Source organism: Phocoena sinus, chromosome 13 (assembly GCF_008692025.1).
Source record: "Phocoena sinus isolate mPhoSin1 chromosome 13, mPhoSin1.pri, whole genome shotgun sequence".
In the NCBI taxonomy this organism is placed as follows: Eukaryota; Metazoa; Chordata; class Mammalia; order Artiodactyla; family Phocoenidae; genus Phocoena; species Phocoena sinus.
In genome coordinates this window covers 37,562,027-37,583,357 of record NC_045775.1, presented here as the reverse complement: position 1 = coordinate 37,583,357, position 21,331 = coordinate 37,562,027, and the positions used below count along the sequence as shown (strand labels likewise).

Here is a 21,331-nt window from a genome sequence, read left to right as displayed (position 1 = left end):
TCAACCACTGTGCCACCAGGGAAGCCCCCTAAGGCACATTTTTAAAAAATCCTTTTTATCTCTAGCGTTGACAGCCCACTCTCCCCATAGCCTTTTAACCATGCCTTCTGGATAGTGGGGTTTTGGTGTGAAGGGTCCAGGCACACAAAGGGATTTGCCCTGGGCCCGGCACCCCACTAAGAATGGCCCTGAGACCATGTATGGGGTACCCCTTCTACACTGCTCCTTCCTATGATAAGATAGAGGACTGTAGGAAACATTCAAGGAACTTGAATAAAAATATAAATAATAAGAAAACAAGTCATGTGGCTAACCAGCTTCCGTCTGCAGCTGCGGTTGAGTTCTCCAGCCATTTAACCCAACTGGAACCCTCAGTGGCTGTAAAGTAGTAATTATTTATCTCTGTCTCTCAGAGAAGAAACAGACTGAAATGGCGTGAAGCCACCTGCCTAACTAAGGTTCCAGGGTGGGCAGGCAGCAGACCCAGAACTGCAGACAAGGTCCATGCTCCTGCCACCCTGGACACGTTCTCCGGTCCCCGTCCCTCGGCGCAGGATTGGCACAAACACTGCTCCATTCGTTCAAGTTCCCACTCTGACTCCCTCGTCTCGTGGGAACCAGGGCACAAGCCAATGCAAGAACTGACCTTGCCAACACAGCCCGGAGTGTGTCATTGTGGTTTCTCTCTAACGAGAATGGAGAAGTGGTAAATGTTTCTCACGTTTTCCTCTGGTCTCGTCCCACATTCTGTGTTTGCTCGTGCCAGAGCTTGAAAATTCAACAGGAAAGAGGGTAGAGGGGGGAAGAAGGCAGGGTGGAGTGGGAGGGGCAGTTTACTACCATTTACTGCAAGGCTAGTCTCCTACTCTTCACTTCTTAAAGTAGTAATGGGAGTCATAGTTAACAATATTAGCAACATTAATAATAATGACAGTTAACAACTACCGGTTGAGAGCTATGTGCCATGCATTAACACATAACAACTCTTTTAATCATTTAAACAGCCCAGTGAAATAGGTATTACCATATTTCTCCAATTCTAAGACATTTAAAAAAATCGCCTTTTAGGGAATTCCCTGGCGGCCCAGTGGTTAGGACTGGGCGCTTTCACTGCCAAGGCTGGGTTCAGTCCCTGGTTGGGGAACTAAGATCCCACAAGCAGCGCAGCACCGTGCCTAAAAATAAATAAATAAGTAAAATCACATTTTAACATTTTATAATCCATGGTAATATGTCATATTATAATGGCTGGTGACATTTGTTTTTAATCTCGCAGCAGTACATAAAATTAGGGTGCATTTTACAGGTGAAGCAAGTAAAATGGAGAAAAACTAAGCAATGTACCCGGGGTCCTACTGCTAGTAGGTAGCAGAGCCTGGATTAAGACACAAGTAGCCCAGAGTCCACCTGTTTGTTTGTCTGTTTGTTTTGCAACCTCAGGCATGCAAGCATCTCCCCATAGGTCTGCCTACCAGGAACCGGGCTCATGCTGACTGCATACTCGGTAAAATAGGATATATATTTCTTTCATTCATACTGATTTTGTTTTAACTTGTACACATAACCATGATTCTGTCTCTCACAGAAAACTCTGAATTTAGAAACTGCCTGAAGAAAAACAGAAGCCCAATTAAACCTGGGTGAGCCTGTGGTAAGAAACAGGCATCAGAGATATGTCCCAAGAAAAAAATCCACCCCTGTGGCTGCTTTGTAATTCTTCTGGGCTTATGTTACATTTGCCTTCTGGCCTCAGTTTCCCCAACTGTAAAATAAGGGGCCCACACCAATCCCAAACTTCTTTTGATGGTGCATCCCTAGCATTTTAAACATTTGAGCACAATGTCTTCAATATATGTATCCCCTTTTTATTTACAAAGAGTGAAGTGTACTTGGATGTGTATGTATGTGTGTGTACAGTTCTATGAGTTTTAACGCATGTATAGATTTATAAAACCACCACCCTAATCAATACAGAACAGTTCCATCACCCCCACCCCCCAAATTCCCTTATTTTAACATAGGTGAAATTCTGCCCCTCATGCCTGGCAACGACTGGTTTGGTCTTCATCTCAGTAGTGAATTGTATACTTTAAAATGATTAAAATGGTGAATTTTATGTAATGTGAATTTTATCTTAATAAAATAATCTGTCTTAAATGAGTTGATCATATTTGTGAGGATCTATTTCTAGAATCTTATTTGGTTCCATTGATCTATGTGTCTAAACTTTCACCAGGACCACACTGTCTGGATTATTTAGCTTTAGGATAAGTTTTGAAATTGAGTAATGTGAGTACTCGAACTCTTGTTTTTCTTTTTTGAAATTATTTTGGTTATTTTAGGTTCTTTGCCTTTCCACATATATTTTAGAACTGGCTTGCCTCTATCTACCAAAAATCCTGCTGAGATTTTGATTCTTATTCCATTAAATCTATAAAATCAATTGGGCCTTGTCGAATTGCCATTAATATGTAGGACATTCAGTTAAATTTGAATTTAAGATAAAAATAAATTAATATTTAACATCACAGCATTCCAAATATTGCATGGGACATAATTATACAAAAAATTATTCAGTATTTATCTGAAATTCAAATTTAACTTGGCAGCCTGTAATTTTTTTCCTAAATTTGGCAACTTTAGTTGGGGGAGAATTAACACTTAACTATTTGAGTGTTCTAATTTATGAACATAGTACTTTTCTTTATTTATTTAGGGCTTCTTTGATTTCTTGCATCAGTGTTTTGTAGTTTTTATAGTTTTTAGCATATAGGTCTTACAAATGTTTTCTTAGATTTATACCTAGGTGTCATTTTGGGGGGGCCTAATATAAATGGTATTTTAGAAAATTAAGTTTTCAGTTGTTCATTGCTAGTACATAGAAATACTATTGATTTTTGTATGTTGACTTTGTATTCTACACACTTGCTCTACTCAACTATTAGTTTTAGAAACTTTTTTTTGTAAATTCCTTGGACCTTCCTATGTAAGCAGTCATATCAGTTGCAAGTAGGGACACTTTTATTTCTTCCTTTCTTTTTTTTCTTGCCTTATTGCACTGACCAAGACTTTAAGTACAATGCTGAATAGGGATCATATGAATGGACATCCTTGCCTTTTTCCTGACCTTGAGGAAGAGGTTGGTTTTTGTAGATACACTTTATTAGGTTAAGGATGTGTCCTTATATTCCTAGTTTTATGAGACTTTTTTTTTTGTCATGAATGGATGGGAATTTGTCAAATGCTTTTTCTGCTTCAATTAGTATGATAATTTTTTTCTTTAGTCTGTTAATGTAGTGTACTACATAGATTGATTTTCAAATGCTGAATCAGCCTTGTTTTGGTCATCATGTATTTTTTTAATATATTGCTAAATTTCATTTGTTAATATTTTGTTAAGGATTTTCACTTCTATATTCATGAAGGATATCAGTCTGTAGTTTGCTTTCTATTCTCATTTTCTAATTTAAGCATTTAGTGCTAAAAATTTCCCTCTAAGCATTATTTTAGCTGTATCCCATAAATTGACATGTGTATTTTCATTTTCATTTAGTTCAAAAGACCTTCTAATTTACCTTGAGATTTCCTCTTTGATTGCTTTCAAGACCAGATAATTTCTATTAACCTATCTCCAGGTTCACTGACTCTGGTCATTTCCACTCTGCAACTGATCCTCTGAAGTGATTTTAAAATTTTGCTTATTGCGTTTTTCAGTTCTAAAAACTCCATTTGGTTCTTTTTCAATGCCTCCATTTTTCTTCTGAGACTTTTTATCGTTCCATTTGTTTCAAGAGTACTCACACTTACTTACTGGAGCATGGTTATAGCAGTTCCTTTAAAGTCTGATCATTTCAACATCTGTATTATCTAGAAATTTGTGTCTGCTGATTGTCTTTTCCTTTGTTAGTTATTGAGCTGTTTCTGGTTCTTCATAAGTTGAGTACTTTTGGATTGGATCCTAAATGTTTAAATTGACATTTAAAATATCATAAGAATTCTGTGTCTCATTTAAATCCCATGGAGAATATCAACTTTTTGTTTGCCTGTTTGTTTTAACAGGCAATAAGCCTTTTAAGTTCAGGCTGCTGGGTCTAATTTGCCTCCTATGAGCTATGATTTCAATGTCTGTTCAACTTTCAAAGACTTTGCTGTGCTATTCAGATCTGTTGCACATCAGTGCCATCCAGTGACCAGTCTGAGATGTGTCTGGGTGATCTCCTCTATAGTTCAGTTCTTTAAGTCTTTGGTATGAATTTAGGATCATAGCCATGCATGTGCAGCTTAGGTGTGAGCCCAAAAATTGATACATACTTTATAGAATTCCTTTCCTGAGCTGCCTCTTGTCTAGTTTCCAAGGCTCCCCTTTCCTGGTCTTCTGATTAGAAATCCAAAGTTTTAATTTCCCTGTTCTGCCATTTACTTCCTGCAAGTGAGTCTACCTCTGGGACCAAACGGCAGGAGAATATATAAAGAAAAAAAGCAATGGGGATTCTCCCTATATTTTTAGGATCACATTCCAATTGTGACAGATAAGCAATCCCCTCCCTCTAGGTTTTAGGTGCCTATTGGCAGCCACTGCCATTACTGCCCAGATGTCATCCATCCATCACAGGACTGTAGTTTTATGTCTGGGGCTTGCCTGGGGCTGGAATGGGAAAGAAAGTTAAAAAAGAAAAAAAAAAAAAGGTTGGGAGATTTTCTCAGATCTCTGTATCCCATAGGGCTCCACTTCCCGCTCCTCAAACTTCCTAATCTTAGAGGAAAAGCTTTCAACCTTTTACCTTTGACTATAACGTCAGCTGTGGGGTTGTCACATATGGCCTTTATTATGTTGAAGTACATTCCTTCTATACCCAATTTATTGAGAGTTTTTAATCACGAAAGGAGGTTGTATTTTGTCAAACGCTTTTTCAGCATCTACTGAGATGATCATATAATTTTTATCTTTCATTACCTTAATGTGTTGTATCACATTTATCGATTTGCATATGTTGAACCATTCTTAAATCCCAGGGATAAATCTCACTTGGTTGTGGTGTATGATCCTTTTAATGTGTTATTGAATTTGGTTAGTTACTATTTTATTGAGAATTTTTATGCCTATATACATCAGGGATACTGGCCTATAGTTTTCTTTCCTTGTAGTGTCCTTACCTGGCTTTGGTATCAGAGTGGCCTCGTAAAATGAGTTTGGAAGTGTTCCTACCTCTTTAGTTTTTTGGAAGAGTTTGACAAAGATTGGTGTTAATTCTTCTTTAAATGTTTGGTAGAATTCACTAGGGATACCATCTGGTCCTTGGTTTTTCTTTGTTGGGGGGTTTTTGATTACTGATTACATTTCCTTACTCATTATTGGTTTGCTCAGATTTTCTATTTTCTCATGATTCAGTCTTGGTAGGTTGTATGTTTCTAGAAATTTATTCATTTCTTCTAGATTGTCCAATTTGTTGGTGTATAATTATTCATAGTAGTCTCTTATGATTCTTTCTGTTTCTATGGTATCAATTGTAACGTTTCTTCTTTTATTTCTGATTTTATTTATTTGAATCTTCTTTTTTCTTAGTCTAGCTATAGGTTTGTCAATTTTCTTTATCTTTTCAGAAAAACAACTCTTAGTTTTGTTGAGTTTCCTTAAAACAGGTATTTTGAATTCTTTGTTGGGTAAATTGTAGATCTCCATGTCATTGGGGTCAGTTACTAGAAAATTATCGTGGTCCTTTGGTGGTGTCATGTTTCCTTGATTTTTCATGTTCCGTGAAGTTTTGCATCACTGTCTTGGCATTTGAAGTAGCAGTCACCTCCTCCAGTCTTTACGAACCTCTCCAACATGTCCAAACTTGCATTTTCTTTGCTCCAACGGTGTGCTGGAACACCTCCACTGGAAATCTGGACTTCCACAAAGCCTCTCTCATCCACGGGTGATTGTCTAAGGCAATGTTTCCCAGGGGCTCTCCAGTCCATGGTTAGGAAGGGTGGAGCCTGTTCATGGCTTTGAGGTCTGTATGCTTATTACTTGATGCACAGGTGGGCAAGATTACTCCCAGGCCCCTTGGCATGACACTGGATTCCACAGCTCCCACAGGCACTTTTGTCCACGGATGGATGCCAAATTGTTGCTGTTGAGGGGCGGGACACAACGAGGGACATCTTATTCAGCTTTGATGCTGATGTCACCCTGCTGGAAGATTTTTGCACGCAGAAGCTAGGTCCTCCTCAGACTCCTCTAGTCCAGACAAAAACACCTCAAGTACATTCCACACATGACAGGGCTTAAAACCCTAGGGACCTCCTGGTTGTCCTTCTTGGGACACACTTAGGTTTTTCAGTGTCCCTTAAAGTTATGTATTAGTCATCTATTGTCATGAAACTAATTACCCTAAAACTTAGTTGATGCTTCAACTGTATATTATTTTATATCATTTCTGAGTGTACAACTCGGTGATTTTTTTAGCATATTCACAAGGTTGTGCAACCATCACTACAATGTAATTCCAGAACACTTTCATCATTCCAAAAAGAGTCAGGAATCAACAAATAGCTTAGGTGGGTGGTTCTGGCTCTGGGTCTCCCATGAGGTCCCAGTCAAGAGTCAGTCATTTGCAGGCTTGACTGGAACAGGAGGATCTGCTTCTAAGAAGGCCCATTCACATGCTTGGCAAGTCATTGCTGGTTTTTGGCAGGAGGCCTGAGTTCCTGGAGGTTTTAGCTCCTCGCTGTGTGGAACTCTCCATAGGGCTGCTTGAGCGTCCTTGAAATATGGCAGTTTGCTTCCCCCAGAGGTAGTGATCCAAAAGAGAGAGCAAGAGGGAAGCCATAACATGTTTTATGTCCTAATATCAGAATTACACACTATTACTTCCTTCTTATTCTATAGAAGCCAGTTACAAAGCACAGCCTACATTCAAGGAGGGAAGTTTAGCTTCACCTTTTGAAGGGGGCAGCATCAAAGAGCTTGCGGACATAATCTAAAACCATCAGTGTGGTTTTCAGAACTGGCCATGATGGCCAAGATGAAGTATGATTAGTGTAGTTGGCTGTCAGGCTATCACCTTCCTTGATCTGGACTTTAATCTTTTCTTAACACAAGTATGGTGCAGTGGTCAGGTACATAGTTCCCAAAGTCAAATGAACTGGGTTCAAAGCTTGGCCCCCCCCCTTCCTAGTTGGGTGACCTCGGGCAAGTCACTTAACCTCAGATTCCTTTTCTGTAAAATGAAGATAATAACAGCCACTTACAGAGTTGTTCTGATGATCCTGGAAATGCTTGGCCTAATTCTCAATATGTTCTCAGTAAGCATTAACAAAACTCAAGATGGCGTACCCTCTTAAGCAGCCATTTCAGTCTGTTGATTCAATTAAGAGCTCACAGCCAACTCAGAATTGCTGTTTTGTTTTCACCTTATTAAACTATGAAGTCTGGTCTCTCATACTGATTTTCTGTAAATAACTTTTTTTTTTTTTTTTTTTTGCGGTACACGGGCCTCTCACTGTTGTGGCCTCTCCCGTTGTGGAGCACAGGCTCTGGATGCGCAGGCTCAGCGGCCATGGCTCATGGGCCCAGCCGCTCTGCGGCATGTGGGATCTTCCCGGACCGGGGCACAAACCCGTGTCCCCTGCATCGGCAGGCGAACTCTCAACCACTGTGCCACCTGGGAAGCCCCTGTAAATAACTTTTTAATTAATTTTTATATTAAGATATAACTCACATGCCATAAAATTTACCATTTTCAAATGTACAACTCAGTGGTATGTAGTTTATTCACAAGATTGCATAGCTATCACCACAATCTAATTCCAGAACACTTTCATTATCCTCCAAAGAAACCTCATACCTATTAGCAGGCATTCCCCAATGCCCCCTACCACACCCCCTGCCAATCACTAATCTACTTTTTGTCTCTATGGATTTGCCTAGTCTGGACATTTCATATAAATGGAATCACATAATATGTGGTCTTTTGTGTTTGTTTTCTTTCACTGAGGATAATGTTTTTAAGGTTCATCCATATCGTAGCATGTATCAGTATTTCATTCCTTTTAGTGGCTGAATAATATTCCATTGTGTGGACATACTACATTTTATTCACCCAATCATCAATTGATAGACAGTTGGGTTGTTTCCCTTTTATGCTTTTGCAAATGCTGCTATGAATGTTCATGTACAAGTTTTTGTATGAACACATTTTCATTTCTCACGGGTGTATATCTAGGGGTGGAATTGCTGGGTCATATGGCAGCTCTATGTTTAACTTTTTGAGGAGCCACCAAAGTGTTTTCGACAGCATCTGCACCAATTTTTACATTTCCACCAGCAACGTAATTTCTCCACATCGTAAATGACTTTTTTTTTTTTTTTACAATCAAAGTAGAGGTGTTCAAGATCAACTTTATTAAATTTCCTTTTATTGATTTCAGGCACATTTTCAGTAATTTGAGGTGATTTTGAACACTGGTTTTCCCATTTTCCCAATCTTATGTTTTTATTTGATTTATTGATCAACCTGTTGCATAGAAATATCAGCCTGATTGGAACTAGATGGGAACCTAATCCATATTTCTTCATCGCTTCCATAAAGATATCATGAAAGACATCAGACATTTTGCTTACATCAAAAAACTCTTGATCTTTCAAATTTTCTACATTAGAGTGATAATATATAGTTATATGTAATATAGTTATAACCAGATTATAGTTAAAATGTAATTTACAGAAAGGAATTTAGTAATCAATAAATGAAGTCTCCTTATTTTAGATAAGGAAAAACAAAATGTGTGACTTTTCCAAGGTTACTAGGTAGCATCTGAGACATGACTTGACTCCAGTTCCATTTTTTACCTTGTTGTTCTTTGTAGTGTGTCACTCAGAGCACAAGTGAAGGGAATGTTCCCTGACTGTTGGCAGGGCAGTCGTTTAGTTTGCTGGCAAAGCAAGCTTCTCTTCAGTTCCTTCCCCCTCACCATAGCCACAACCTAGCCATGGCATAACATTTCTAGTGAACCTATTCTAGTTCCTTTTAATCACCTCTTTTTTTTTCAGTTAAAATAAGCATGACATTTTTACTTTTTAAGTGCTAATAAACTGTATTTTTAATAATGTATTTTAAAACTTATGAATGGGAAAATTTGCTAGTCTGTATTTCCTATAATTTTCACTTTTGTACAAATCTTTTACCACATCTTCAGTCACCTCTTCCTTCATTATTTCACAAAAATTCCCCCAAATGATTTTGTCATGTCTGTGTGTTTTAGTGCTGTGGTTTGTATTTGTTCGGGTTCAAAGGCTTTAACTCCTATAAACTATCTAGACATCATCTTACTATGTTTTTTTCTTTTATGGCAAACTTGAGCCCTTTTTTCATGATATCTATCCTACACTTTCCAATATGAATATCTTTATCCTTGGAGAAGAAACAAGCAAAATAAGGGTTATTATGTTTTTTTCTTTCAGTCATTTGCAGTTTATTCACTATCCTTTCCAAAGAGTGTCCTATTCCTTCCTTTTTCACTTTCTGCCACAGAACATACTCGTTAAAGTCCTCTTTTCACAGGTCTCCCACATAAAAAAGGAGGAGGAAATACCTTATGTACTGATATGAAATAAGCTCCAGGATGTATTGTTGAGTGAAGCAAGCATAATACAGAATCATAAACGTAGGCTACAATCTTTTGTGTAAAATTTGAAAAAAAGAATATAAGTCATACTTCATTGATTCTAAAATGCACATATTTTCACACTTTGGATGTCTCTGAAACTAGAATTCATTGTATAATAGAGGCAAATCACAGTTTAATTGACAGTGCTTTTTTAAAAATTTCTTTTGTAGTAGTATAACATACTATAATTATAGTATATGTATAATACATATCATATAATACAACACACCATATAATATATATAGTATATGTATATTAATAATATATAAACATAATAATGGCACATCTTGCAATCAATGGGATCCTGGGTTTGATAAAGTATATTATTTCATTTGATTGCATATGCAAAGAATTTTCTCTAGGAGAATTTGCACGAAACTGGTAAAAAAGACCACTCAAAGGGAGGGGAACAAAGTGACTGGGGAGCAGAGGTGACGATTTCTGTTGCATTCCCTTTTGTATCCTTCACGTTTTGAATCACATAATTATATTAATAAATGAAACATTTGAACAATAATTCAAATTCAAAAAGTGCAACTGGACATGAGTCCTCCTGATACCACTACTTCTGTGCAGATTTGTACATGGTTTTGTGATTGTTCTTAGTAATGGCTGTGCCATCACGTGCCCCAATCTCAACCCAAGTCCAGCATTGTGCCTGGCTGGGCACTAACTCCAACTGACATTGTCCCTTTCTCCCAAGTTTTCTGTTACTTGTAAATAATCAACCAGATTTTTATTAGTTAAAATTAAGTTCACTATAGCTGTTCCCCTCATTGCTTCCTTCACATTTCTACTGATGAAACTGTTCTATAAGGCAAAGCATAAATATATCAGATGCTCTTCTTTTATAAGACAGGACTTTCAGCAGAATCATCTAGCAGTATCTAGGGAGGGTGGGGAGAGAAACGTCTTGAAAAGTAAAAAAAAAAAAAAAAACAAAAAAAACAGTTTAATTGGCACCAAAGCACTTGGCAACCATTGGGGTACCATGATAGCTCATACATAGTGTTTGCTAAATAAACCAGGAGGCAGCTGCAATGAATGACTCTAAGATGCTGGCAGTTATGTGTGTCACTAAAACAGCATTGCTGATTCATTCCTGTTGATGATGATATTTAGAAATGGAAGTGGCCACTTCCCAGACCACTCTGAATGTTTTATACACACAAAAGTAGTATTAAATCTCAAGTAAGCAAAATCAATCCTAGCAATTCCAGATGGCAAAGAATAGTTACCAAGTAGGGCCAAGCTGAGATCTCAGGCCTATTCCAAAAAGAGCTCAAAAAGTTCAATACAGAATAAAGGCAGAATTTTCAGGGCCAGAGCTTTCAAGCTTGACATAGATAGGATCCAACCAGTGCTGGTTGAGTGTGGATAACAACAGGTTCCAGGGTGATTACCATCAATTCTTGTTGGCATTTATGGTTCCCTCTCATCAACAGGCAGGTCTGAGGTAAAGAAAGCTTAAAGGCCCAGCAGTAAAATGAACAATTTTCAGGGATTTGTGTGCTGGGGTACAGAAACAATACTTCCTAGAATTAGGACAGACTTACTTTTACATAAATTTACTTTTTAATAAGGTTGATTATTTAACATGCAACTGACATAAAACAGTTCCTTCTGATGAGAACTCAAGATCTACTCCATTAGTAACTTTCAAATATACAAAATAATATTGTTTACTACAGTCATTATGTTGTACATTACATTCCTAGAACTTATTTGTCTTATAACTGGACGTTTTTGCTATATTATGAAATAGTTGGGACATTATTTTCAATATATCTTTGAATATGCACTCTTACTTGACCAGACTCAGTCTCTCTGGAATCCAGTTCATCCAGTTTATTTACCAGGAGGTTATTTAAAATATTTACAGCATGAAAAAAATATTTCAGGGTAATGTGCTATACAGCAATAGATAAATAATATAGAAGGGTTTAGTTGAAGTAGGTATAAAACTATTTTGCATAAAACTACTTTTTTAGTTTGTGATACATTTATTTAATAGTGCTCTGTAATTTGGGGTGAATTTGGGTGAATGCTCTAAGCTTCAGTTTTATCACCTTAAAATGGGGATAAATATATCATCTACCTGCCTCAAAAAATATTTTAAAAACAAAACAAAAAAGTATATAATTACCATAATTATCTTACAAATATTAAGCAATCTGTAAGTATAAGTTATTTTCAGTTAATAAACTATACCATCATAGTCAGTGTGGCTAGCAGGAACTATCTGGTCTACCTTTTGGAAGCCGGCGTTTAAGGTTAAGCACCATAAAACACTGTAGAAACCCTACTGCTACAGCTCAGCCCTCTAAGCTTTCTAAATCAAGTACATGGTAAGAATTAGGCCAGTTTTTCCAGTAATGTATAAACACCCCATCAGAATCATCCAGTGTACTGATATACATGTAGATGCCATGGTAAACTCATTCAGTTGGGATTTTGGGTGCTAGGGGCTGGAAATTAGCATTTTAAAAGAAGTTCTGCTGGTGATTCTTATGTGCATTAAAATTTGAGAAGTACTAGCTAATGACTTCTAGAAACAGGCCTGAAAGTTATAGGAATTATAGATCTGGGTCTCCTAACTAACAAAAGCTCATGGCAGGGACTTCCCTGGTGGCGCAGTGGTTAAGAATCCGTGTGCCAATGCAGGGGACACGGGTTCGAGCCCTGGTCCGGAAAGATCCCACATGCTGCAGAGCAACTAAGCCTGTGTGCCACAACTACGGAGCCTGCGCTCTAGAGCCCGAGAGCCACAACTACTGAGCCTGCGAGCCACAACTACTGAAGGCCACGTGCCTAGAGCCTGTGCTCCACAACAAAAGAAGCCACTGCAATGAGAAGCCTGTGCATTGCAATGAAGAGTAGCCCCAGCTAGCTGCAACTAGAGAAAGCATGCGCGCAGCAATGAAGATAAACACAGCCATAAATAAATTAATTAATTAATTTTTTCAAAAAAAGCTCATGGCAGAAAGTTATGAAAGGCCCTTATATATGCCACACCTACTTCTGCTAAACTCTCCTTCAGAAACCAACAGGAGTTTCTTGGTAAACTGTTTGGGTTTTCTTATACTCAGGTCATGGTCCAGTCTAAACAAAATACCCACTTCTCTGTATGAACATTATGGTTTAGCTAACTTTCCACATTATTTGCTAAAAGCTTGTGCATGCCACTTTCTCAATTTTAAAGCACTCCTTTAGGGTGACAAATGCTTAGGGTATTTTAAGCTCATACTTTTATCCTTCACTGTGAAGTTAGGCCATTTTTCTACAAAGAATGTTTTCTGTCTGTGGTAATGGTCGTTTCAGGAAAATTCATGCATGTAAAAAGGTTGGTGGTTTTGATATCATCTGTTAGCTAGCCTCTTGAAGGACACTTGGCTGTGGTAGAGTTTTCTTCATAGTCAGAGGAGGAATCATTTTTCTGTGTGCTATTATGATGGCAGTTGCCTATAATAACTCAAAACTCTTAAAGCCAAGTGTCATATTTAATAAAGAACTAGTATCCACAATATATAAAGAACTCTCATAATTCAACAATCAAAAAATCCAACTAAAAAATGTCAAAATATTTGAACAGACACTTCATCAAAGAGGATACGTGAGTGGCAAATAACTAAACATTAGTCATTAAGGAAATGCAAATTAAAATTCTAATCAGATACTCCTACACACCTATTAAATGGCAAAAATCAAACAAACTAACAGACAAATAGACAAACCTGACAATATCAAGTCCTTGTGAGGATGAGCATTTGGAACTCTCATGCATTGCTGGTGGGAATGCAAAATGGTACAGCCACTTTTGAAAACAATTTAGTAGTTTCTTATAAAACTAAACACTCACTATGTGACTCAGCAATCCTGTTCCTAGGTATTTATTTACCAAGAGAAATGAAAACACACGTCCACACAAAAACTTGCCCATGAGTTTTCATAGAAGCATTGTTAACAAGAGCCAAAAAGTGGAAAGAAAACACCTAAATGTCCATCAGTTGCGGAATGGCTAAACAAACATTCACAAAATGGAATGCTAACTGGCAATAGAAAGAAACAAACTACTGAAACATGCAACAACATGGATTCATCTAAAATGCCTCTACTAAGTGGAAAAAAAAAAAAGACTCAAATGGCTACATAGTGTGTGATTTTGTTTACATGATAATCTGGAAAAGATGGAATTATTGGGACAGAGAACAATGAATGGTTGCCAGGGGGCTGGCATAGGGGAGGAGGTTGACTACACAGGGGCATTTTTTTTTTTCCTTAGGTGATGGAAATGTTTTATATTTTGATTGTGGTTGTGTTCCATGCCTGTATGTGTTTGTCAGAACAAAAAAGTTGAGTTTTACTCTATGTAAATTATACTCAATAAACTTGACTTAAAAACATGAGTACACACCAACTTGGACATAGACTGATTTCACACATGATGCTTTTCTATATTTGAATTCCAGCTAGTGTGTGAAGCTCCTAGTATTAAAACTCTGACTATAGGGTTCTGGATGAGTGTTTCAAACAGAACACCTTGCAGATAGGTCCAGTTTATTAAGCTGGAAGACAGGACTCAAGGTACTGCAAACAAACTACTAGTTCTGATGTATAGAGTTTTCAGACATGGCTCCCTGTGGTGATGAACAAAATAAATCTGGTCCCACTATACTGCCTTCCATTCCTTCCCTGCAACTCAACCAGCCATGCCATCATTAGGATCTCCTAAAGAGCTCTCTGGGGTGTCTATGCCTGGGTCTCAGGCCATTCAATGGATATTTTAGGCCTTTGAAGTGGTCCCTGGACACTTACTTGAGGAAAAGAAACTCACCAGGAGAAAATTTTGCAATATGTCTGCTCATGAGTGCAACTGATTGAGTGCCAGTGATTGAGCCAGTGAATTCGCCAGGCAGATGATAAGTGGAACAGTGGGCCATGCAATAGATACAGTGGTTTGTTGATGATTCAGACTTTTTTCCCCCTTAATATTGCTTTTAATTACATTCATTACAAAAATACTTTGAGGATTTGTAAAAGATTAAGTGGACAAAACACTGAAAATTTCAGTTTTCAGCGAAAGATTAAAATTATATTCTAGCTTGATATGTAAATCCCACAATTTTACTTCACGTAAGATAAATTTAAATGTGTATAATCCTTTTGAATGATGCATGAATATCCATTTCCTTGAAAAATCTGTACAATTAATTTCCTCACGCTTAACTGATGCCTTCTCAAGATCCATTCAATATTTTTTCAAAACTCAGGATTTTAATCCCTTGAATCTTTTTTCTTTTACACGAAAGACTGACAAACTCACTCTGGGTTAGAGCATTATCCTCAGTACTAGACTAGCACTCCGGAATTATGCTGCTGTTCCTAGCCAGAATGAAAGAGCAACAGGGAAGTCTAAGTTTGGGAACTCGTCTACCAGCCCAGTCCACCTCACTTGACAAGAAACCCCTTTCTCATTTGGGAAACAGAGGCAGTCCCCTCTCTGCTTCCCAATGTCTTAGATTTTGCAGAAAATCCTCCATATTCCTGGCTGAGTTATTGAGAGAAGCTCATTGAAGCCAATGAGTTCTAGTGTTTAGGAATGAGAGCTTCTGATAGTGGGAAAGTGGATGGGCAGGAGGTAACACACACATTTATGAAATAGGGCTCAGTTTCAATTTGTACATCCTCTAATCTGAAACAGACTTTTTTGCCTTTGCTAAGTGATTGACTCTTAAGTGACAAAATGTTTGAATTTCCAAAAGTACACTTGATTTTTAAAATGGTAACCCCCCTTCTGTGTGGCAGGAGCTTTAGATTACTTTTCTAGTACAAGGAAGGAATTTTTCTTTATTCCAGGCACATTCTTGGGTCCAAGAGCTAGTCTACTATTTTATTGGGTACATATTATTTGTAACGTATTATTAGACATTGTGTGGGTGGAAGGAGAAATTGGAGATGGGGAGACCAAAATTATTAAGACTTAGTTCCAGGACTTAGATCCAAATATCTTACAATTTAGTGGGTGAAACAGTTGCATCTATATTAAAAATTTTTGTTCTCATGGAACGTAAATTAGTTTGAAGTCAATAGGGAAAATGGCCTTGCTATGTTTTAGGTGGGTGGATAGTACTTTATTTAGTACATTTAGAGATTCAATGGTTCTTGAGCATCTCAAGGATTTCGAGTCTTACACTGGCCACCATAATGGAGAAAGAAAAGAACTTGCTTCAAGTTGGTGGTAGTATATGGATGTCTTTAAGAGTTCTAGATTTGGAGTAAGGCAGATCACTGGGTTTGAATCCCAGATCTGCAATTTAATAGTTGATGTGACTTTGGAAGAGGTATTTAACTTATCTATACCTTGGCCTTCTCATTTCATAAAAAGAGGGTAATAGCAACATCTCACTGAGCTGATATGAGTTAAATACACAAATACATGTAAAAACATTAATTTAGCACCTGGCACGTGGTAGATGAGGAATGACTGTAAGTTATTACTATTATTATTACAGTAATACATACCAATGAATAGCATACAAAGAGCTATTTGCTTGGAGCAATAAAATAAATAACCTCCAAGAAAATCCAAAACATGTTTTCATTACTCCCAAACTCTACTGCATTAGTCTCAGGCTGGTGTTCAGATTATTCCAGGCTGTAAGTCTAAACCCATGAATTTCTCAGAATTCAGCACTTAAGATCCAAAGGTAAACAAGAGACTGGGCAAGGTTCTAGAGAGAAAAGGCAGTTTTTGCCGTGGAGTCTGGTTTATACCTAGTGATTACAAATTTCCCTTGACATATTTTAGTGGGAGTAGCTTTCTTGCAAAATTCTAAGGGAAATATGTTCTGGACAAACTTACTTGCCTTTGGAGTAGGTCACTACCTACATTAATTTTGGAAGATACTGCCCTAGCTTTTATTTTCCCCAGGTGTCTGATGTCTAAAACCTCACCAGGTTATTTACTTTAGCTTACTAATCTTTTTTCTTCCCCAGTTGAAAGATGATTCTCCCTGGTAGAGGAGAGGGGAATCAAGGTCCAACACTACGCTGGCCAGGCCCTACTCTTCTTCTCACTGGTAATGTGGCTACTCACATGTACAACCTAGTCCTTGAATCTAGACTGTCTTGTCTGGGTCTCTGTCTCTTGTGGCTGTATCTAGTCTCCAGTCTTGTTTGAAAATTCCTTCAGGACAGGAATTTTGTCAAAAGATTTTGTAGAATATTGGTTAAACTTTACCCACCTGTACCTTAAACCTATGTAGCACACTTTGACATCAAAAGTAGGTGAATGATAAATTGTAAATTGTTGTTGATTAATGTGACCTGGTTTCACTTCCCCATATCCTGAACTATAATGTGTTCTCTAGAATTCTTTCAGAACTAGAAATTGTGGAGCAGACTGTGATTGCAGCAGAGTTGCAGATCTACTGGAACCATTGCAAAACACAACATAAGGCTGCAAATTAAGAAAAAAAAAACAAATCCCTAATCAATCTCAGAAATGGATCCTTATCACCAAGGATCTTAGCTATAGACAAAGAGACCTTAATAAGGTTAAGGAGTCCTGTTTTCCTCCCCATTGCAAAAATTAGCCAATAAAATTTATGTTCATTGTGGGTGAATCTGTAGCACCCAAAGGGTCATTTCAATAGCCTGCTCAGCTCTTCAGCACTTAAAGAGTTCCTGGAAATGATTCAGTAGCATGGAAAGCTGCTCTTTAGAGTCTTCTAAGACGAATCCTTGGGGTTTTGATTTGCTAAATTCTAATCTAGACTAACAGCAGCCTTATTTCCCTAATTTTACAATCTAATTTCTTTGGCGCTTAGAGTTTAATGTACTTTGTAAAAAACACACCACCAAAAAACAAGTCATTTTTCATTTCTAATGAGAACTGATTTTGAGAAAATATATTAAAGGGAAAGTGAAAGAAGAATTGTTTGGGAGCCCTTTATAATAGCTTTTAAGTTCTGTTAGTGAAAAAAAGTGGGGCTTTGAGTATGGAAGTGGGGTTGAGATACTTGGCCTCATCAAGATAATAAGTAGGGGCTATTTTTGTGTTTTCTGGGAAGGGAAATGGAACTGCTGGATATGGAGGATAGCTCACCTAGGTTACTAGGTTATCAGGACTTAAGACACAGCACTTTTCAAGAATCTAAAAATGAAATGGATTTTTCCATTCTTGCCCCGAAAGGTTAGGTAACTGGGACCTGCATTTGCCTCAAGTAAATTAATTCAGTGAATATTCACCCCTAATATGTGTGGGGTACCTTATCAGGTAAGGAGTGAGATGGAGGGGTAGGCCGTGGAAATAAATCCAAAGACATAAAGTATTTGCCCAGAGCACGAGTAAGTTCCTGAGAAAACCGGGTTTCCCAATCAGTGTGATTGGCAGTGTACCAAGCTGCCTGAGATTCCTTTTTTTTTTCTTTTGTCCTACCTGGTCATGTGGAGATCTTTTTTGTGATTTGGAGAGTTTGAGCTGTTTTGCCAGCGTTCAGCAGGTATTCTGTGAGAATTGTTTCAGATGCAGATGTATTTTTGATGTACCCGTGAGAGGAGGTGATCTCCCCGTCCTTCTATTCCGACATCTTGATGGAAGCCTCCCCCAAGCTGCCTGAGAGACCAACGTAAGACAGTAATGACTCTAGGGCTAAACTCTCCCATAAACCTCAGGGGCTGCGTGAGTGCTTAACAGAAGAGGCAAAACTGGGATAGTTCCATAAGCCTCGAGCAAACCTTTATCTCAGGGTTTAGGAAACACCTTCAGGGAAGTTAATTACTGACATTTAAAATTGACGTTAGAAAGAATAAAGCTTGTTTTTCATTTTTCCACATTTGCAAATTACAAATAATGCAATAAACAGAAACATTCTTGATTAAACTTAAAAGAGAAGAAAATACAAGCAAAGCGGATTAACACAAGATAAATAAAAAAGCCGTCGACCTTTGCAAGAACCTCACGACCCCCTCCGCCGGATGTGGGTAAATGGAGCTCCGCCCCCAGCCGACGAGCGGGTCCCACGGGATCCTCCCTCTAGTTCCGCCTCCGCTTGGCTCGGCTCCACCCCGCTCCGGGAGCTGCGTGCCTATGCGGCGAGTCAGGGAAAAGCCAGGCGGGACTTCCGGCGTTTGAAAAACTTCCGGCGGGAACCGGAAGATGTGGTCGCACACACAGAATCCCGGGCCTTCTGACACGCCGGGCGGGAAGGTGAGCTGAGCGTCCGCCTTGGCGGTCTTCCTGCGGGCTCGCGGGAGCCCGGCGCCCGGGCTCCGGTATTTTTGGGGCCATTAAGAAAGTTCTGAGCGCTCATTTGGGAAATAACATCCCTTTTTAAAGTGAGAAGTTCCATTACAGTTTACTGTCTGCAGTCTGTATCTCATACCGTACCCTCGAAAACCCCTCCTACCTGCCGCGTGTCACCTGGCGCGTCTTCTCAGACAAGCTCTTAGCGCAAAGGGGCAGACGTCGGAAAGCCAGGGCAGACCTAGATTGTTTTCAAACCTCAAATGATCGGAGATGGGGAAGGAAGCGCCCTTTTCACCATCAGATCATGGCCCTGGCAGAATCAGCTGCATCCTCAGTAGTGTGCCTGGCGTGTAGGAGGTACTGGATAACTGTAGAGGAAAGGAACGAATGGGAACACTCCAGGCACCTCTTCTCGAGCCTCCCATTCGCCAGCATGTCATAAATATAATGTATGTGCAATGGGAAACGAGCCTAGGCTTTGTGTTTGGGGCTCTGGGTTCTGGTCCTTATGCCACAATAGATCTTCCCTTTGAGTAAGCCGTATCACTTCACTGGATCTCAGGCTTCTTATTCATAAAAGAGAATAGCAGGACTGTCTGATTTCTGAGGCTCTTTCCAGCTCTAGTATTTTATTTTCATTACTAAGGGATCTGTGCTGACATTCCAAGGACTTTTGTTGGTACACAGGGAAGCTTCTTTAGGTGCCTCTTAAAAAGTTGTTCTCCCTGTTTTCCTTTAAGTTATCTAATTGTTGTTTTTACAGTTTTAATGTAATATTTGTGTGTGTGCAGGTCTTTCCAGCCCCTCCTCCGCTTTTCACTTGCCCTGGCTTGGTGCCTCCTCTCAGTAACATCATAGCAACCTCCAAGTTTTTGATTCTGAGTCAGCTTTCGTACCCACAGAGATAAGAGAGCTTGGAGGAGTGAAAATCTCAAGCCACTAACAATAGGGATGTTCTCTTGTACCATCACTTTTTCAAGAAAGCAATGAGTGCCATGTGTGATGTTGCCTAATAGTGCTGGGGAAAAAAATGTATATTCCTGTGTAGAGACTATATATATATATATATATATATTCTTATGTTCATTTGAAAATAGTTATAGAGCAGCTATTAAGTGCCAGGCTCCATGTGATACAGAAGTGAAAAAGACAAATGTGGTTTCTTCAAACTTTGTGGTGCTTACTGCCATGCAGTAAATGTGGGGAATGCAGACAATAAACAAGGATAATTATAGATTATGTTACATAGTACTGTATAAAGGAAATAAATAGTGTCCTATAATAATAATTTATCTGAGAAATGCATGTTAGGCCTAAAATATTGAGATCTAAGCGCTGAGAAGGAGCCAGCCTTTTGATGAGCAGGGGGAATAGTGCTCCCGGCAGAGGGAACCTGGGGTGGGGAAGGATCACGCTTGTTACACAGAGCGAAAGCATGTTGTGACTATGGCTGAGGAGCTACAGGGAGTGGTAAATGTGGTTAGAAAGGTAGGCAGTGGTCACTTCTTCAAGGCGTTCTAGAAGACTATGGTAAAAAAATATGATTTGACTCTTGAGGATGGAATAGGAAGTCATTGAATGGTTTTAAAGCATTTTCTAAATGTTAGATTGAATGGGTTTGTGGAGGATGGGTTTTAGGAGCAGGAGTGGAAGCAGGGAGGCCAGTTAAGAGGCTGTTACAGTAGTCCAGGTGAGAAGCGTTTGGGACTGAAGCCTCACTGGAGATCATCAAGATTTAAGATGCATTTTGGAGGCAGAATTTACGTGACTTACTTACAGATTGGATGTGGGAGATGAAAGAAATAACAGATTTGCAAGGTTTTGGTTTAGCAAGTGAAACTTTAGAGGATGATGGTTATGTTCAGTATCTTGATGGTGGAGATAAGTATACATATGTCAAAACTTATCAAATCTGTACACTTTAAACACGAATAATTTATTGTATGTCAGTTATAGCTCAATGAAACTGTTAAAATTTTAACAACGTTCTAACTTAGCAAAGAACCATTCATCTTAGGTGGATGGTGGTGCCATGTACAAAGATGGGAAAGACTGAGATCCGAATGGGTTTTAGGACAAGGAATAGTTTATCAGGAGTTCCATTGTGGGTATGTTAAATTTTGGATAACTGTGAAGCATCTGGATAGTTTCATAGGCAGGCAGTTTATTTTGTAAATCTGAATCTCAGAGGTAAGATTTGTGATGGAGGTATTAGGTTTGTAAGTAAGTAGGTGATACAAGTATTCAAAACCATGCAAATGGATTAAATTTTGGTTAATCTACAAATCCTATGATAGGAAATAAGAGAACATGGGAGGATTGGAGATGGACAAACAGTTCCCAGAACATTGGTGGTAAAACTGGAGTATGGATACCCCTGGGAGTATACATACCCCTGGGAGTATACCTAGATAGGTACACAGTTTT

At 38.6% G+C, this 21,331-nt stretch overlaps 1 protein-coding gene across 1 annotated transcript in view; it reads left to right on the top strand.

Annotated features, from left to right (window-relative positions):
- Positions 1-18,759: 18,759 nt before the first annotated feature.
- The window catches only part of SRBD1 (S1 RNA binding domain 1), a 230,725-nt gene continuing 228,153 nt past the window's right edge, over positions 18,760-21,331 (top strand). The window contains 1 exon segment of the mRNA XM_032653507.1: positions 18,760-18,865. Coding sequence (XP_032509398.1) covers positions 18,815-18,865 — 51 coding nt within the window. The 5' untranslated portion in view covers positions 18,760-18,814.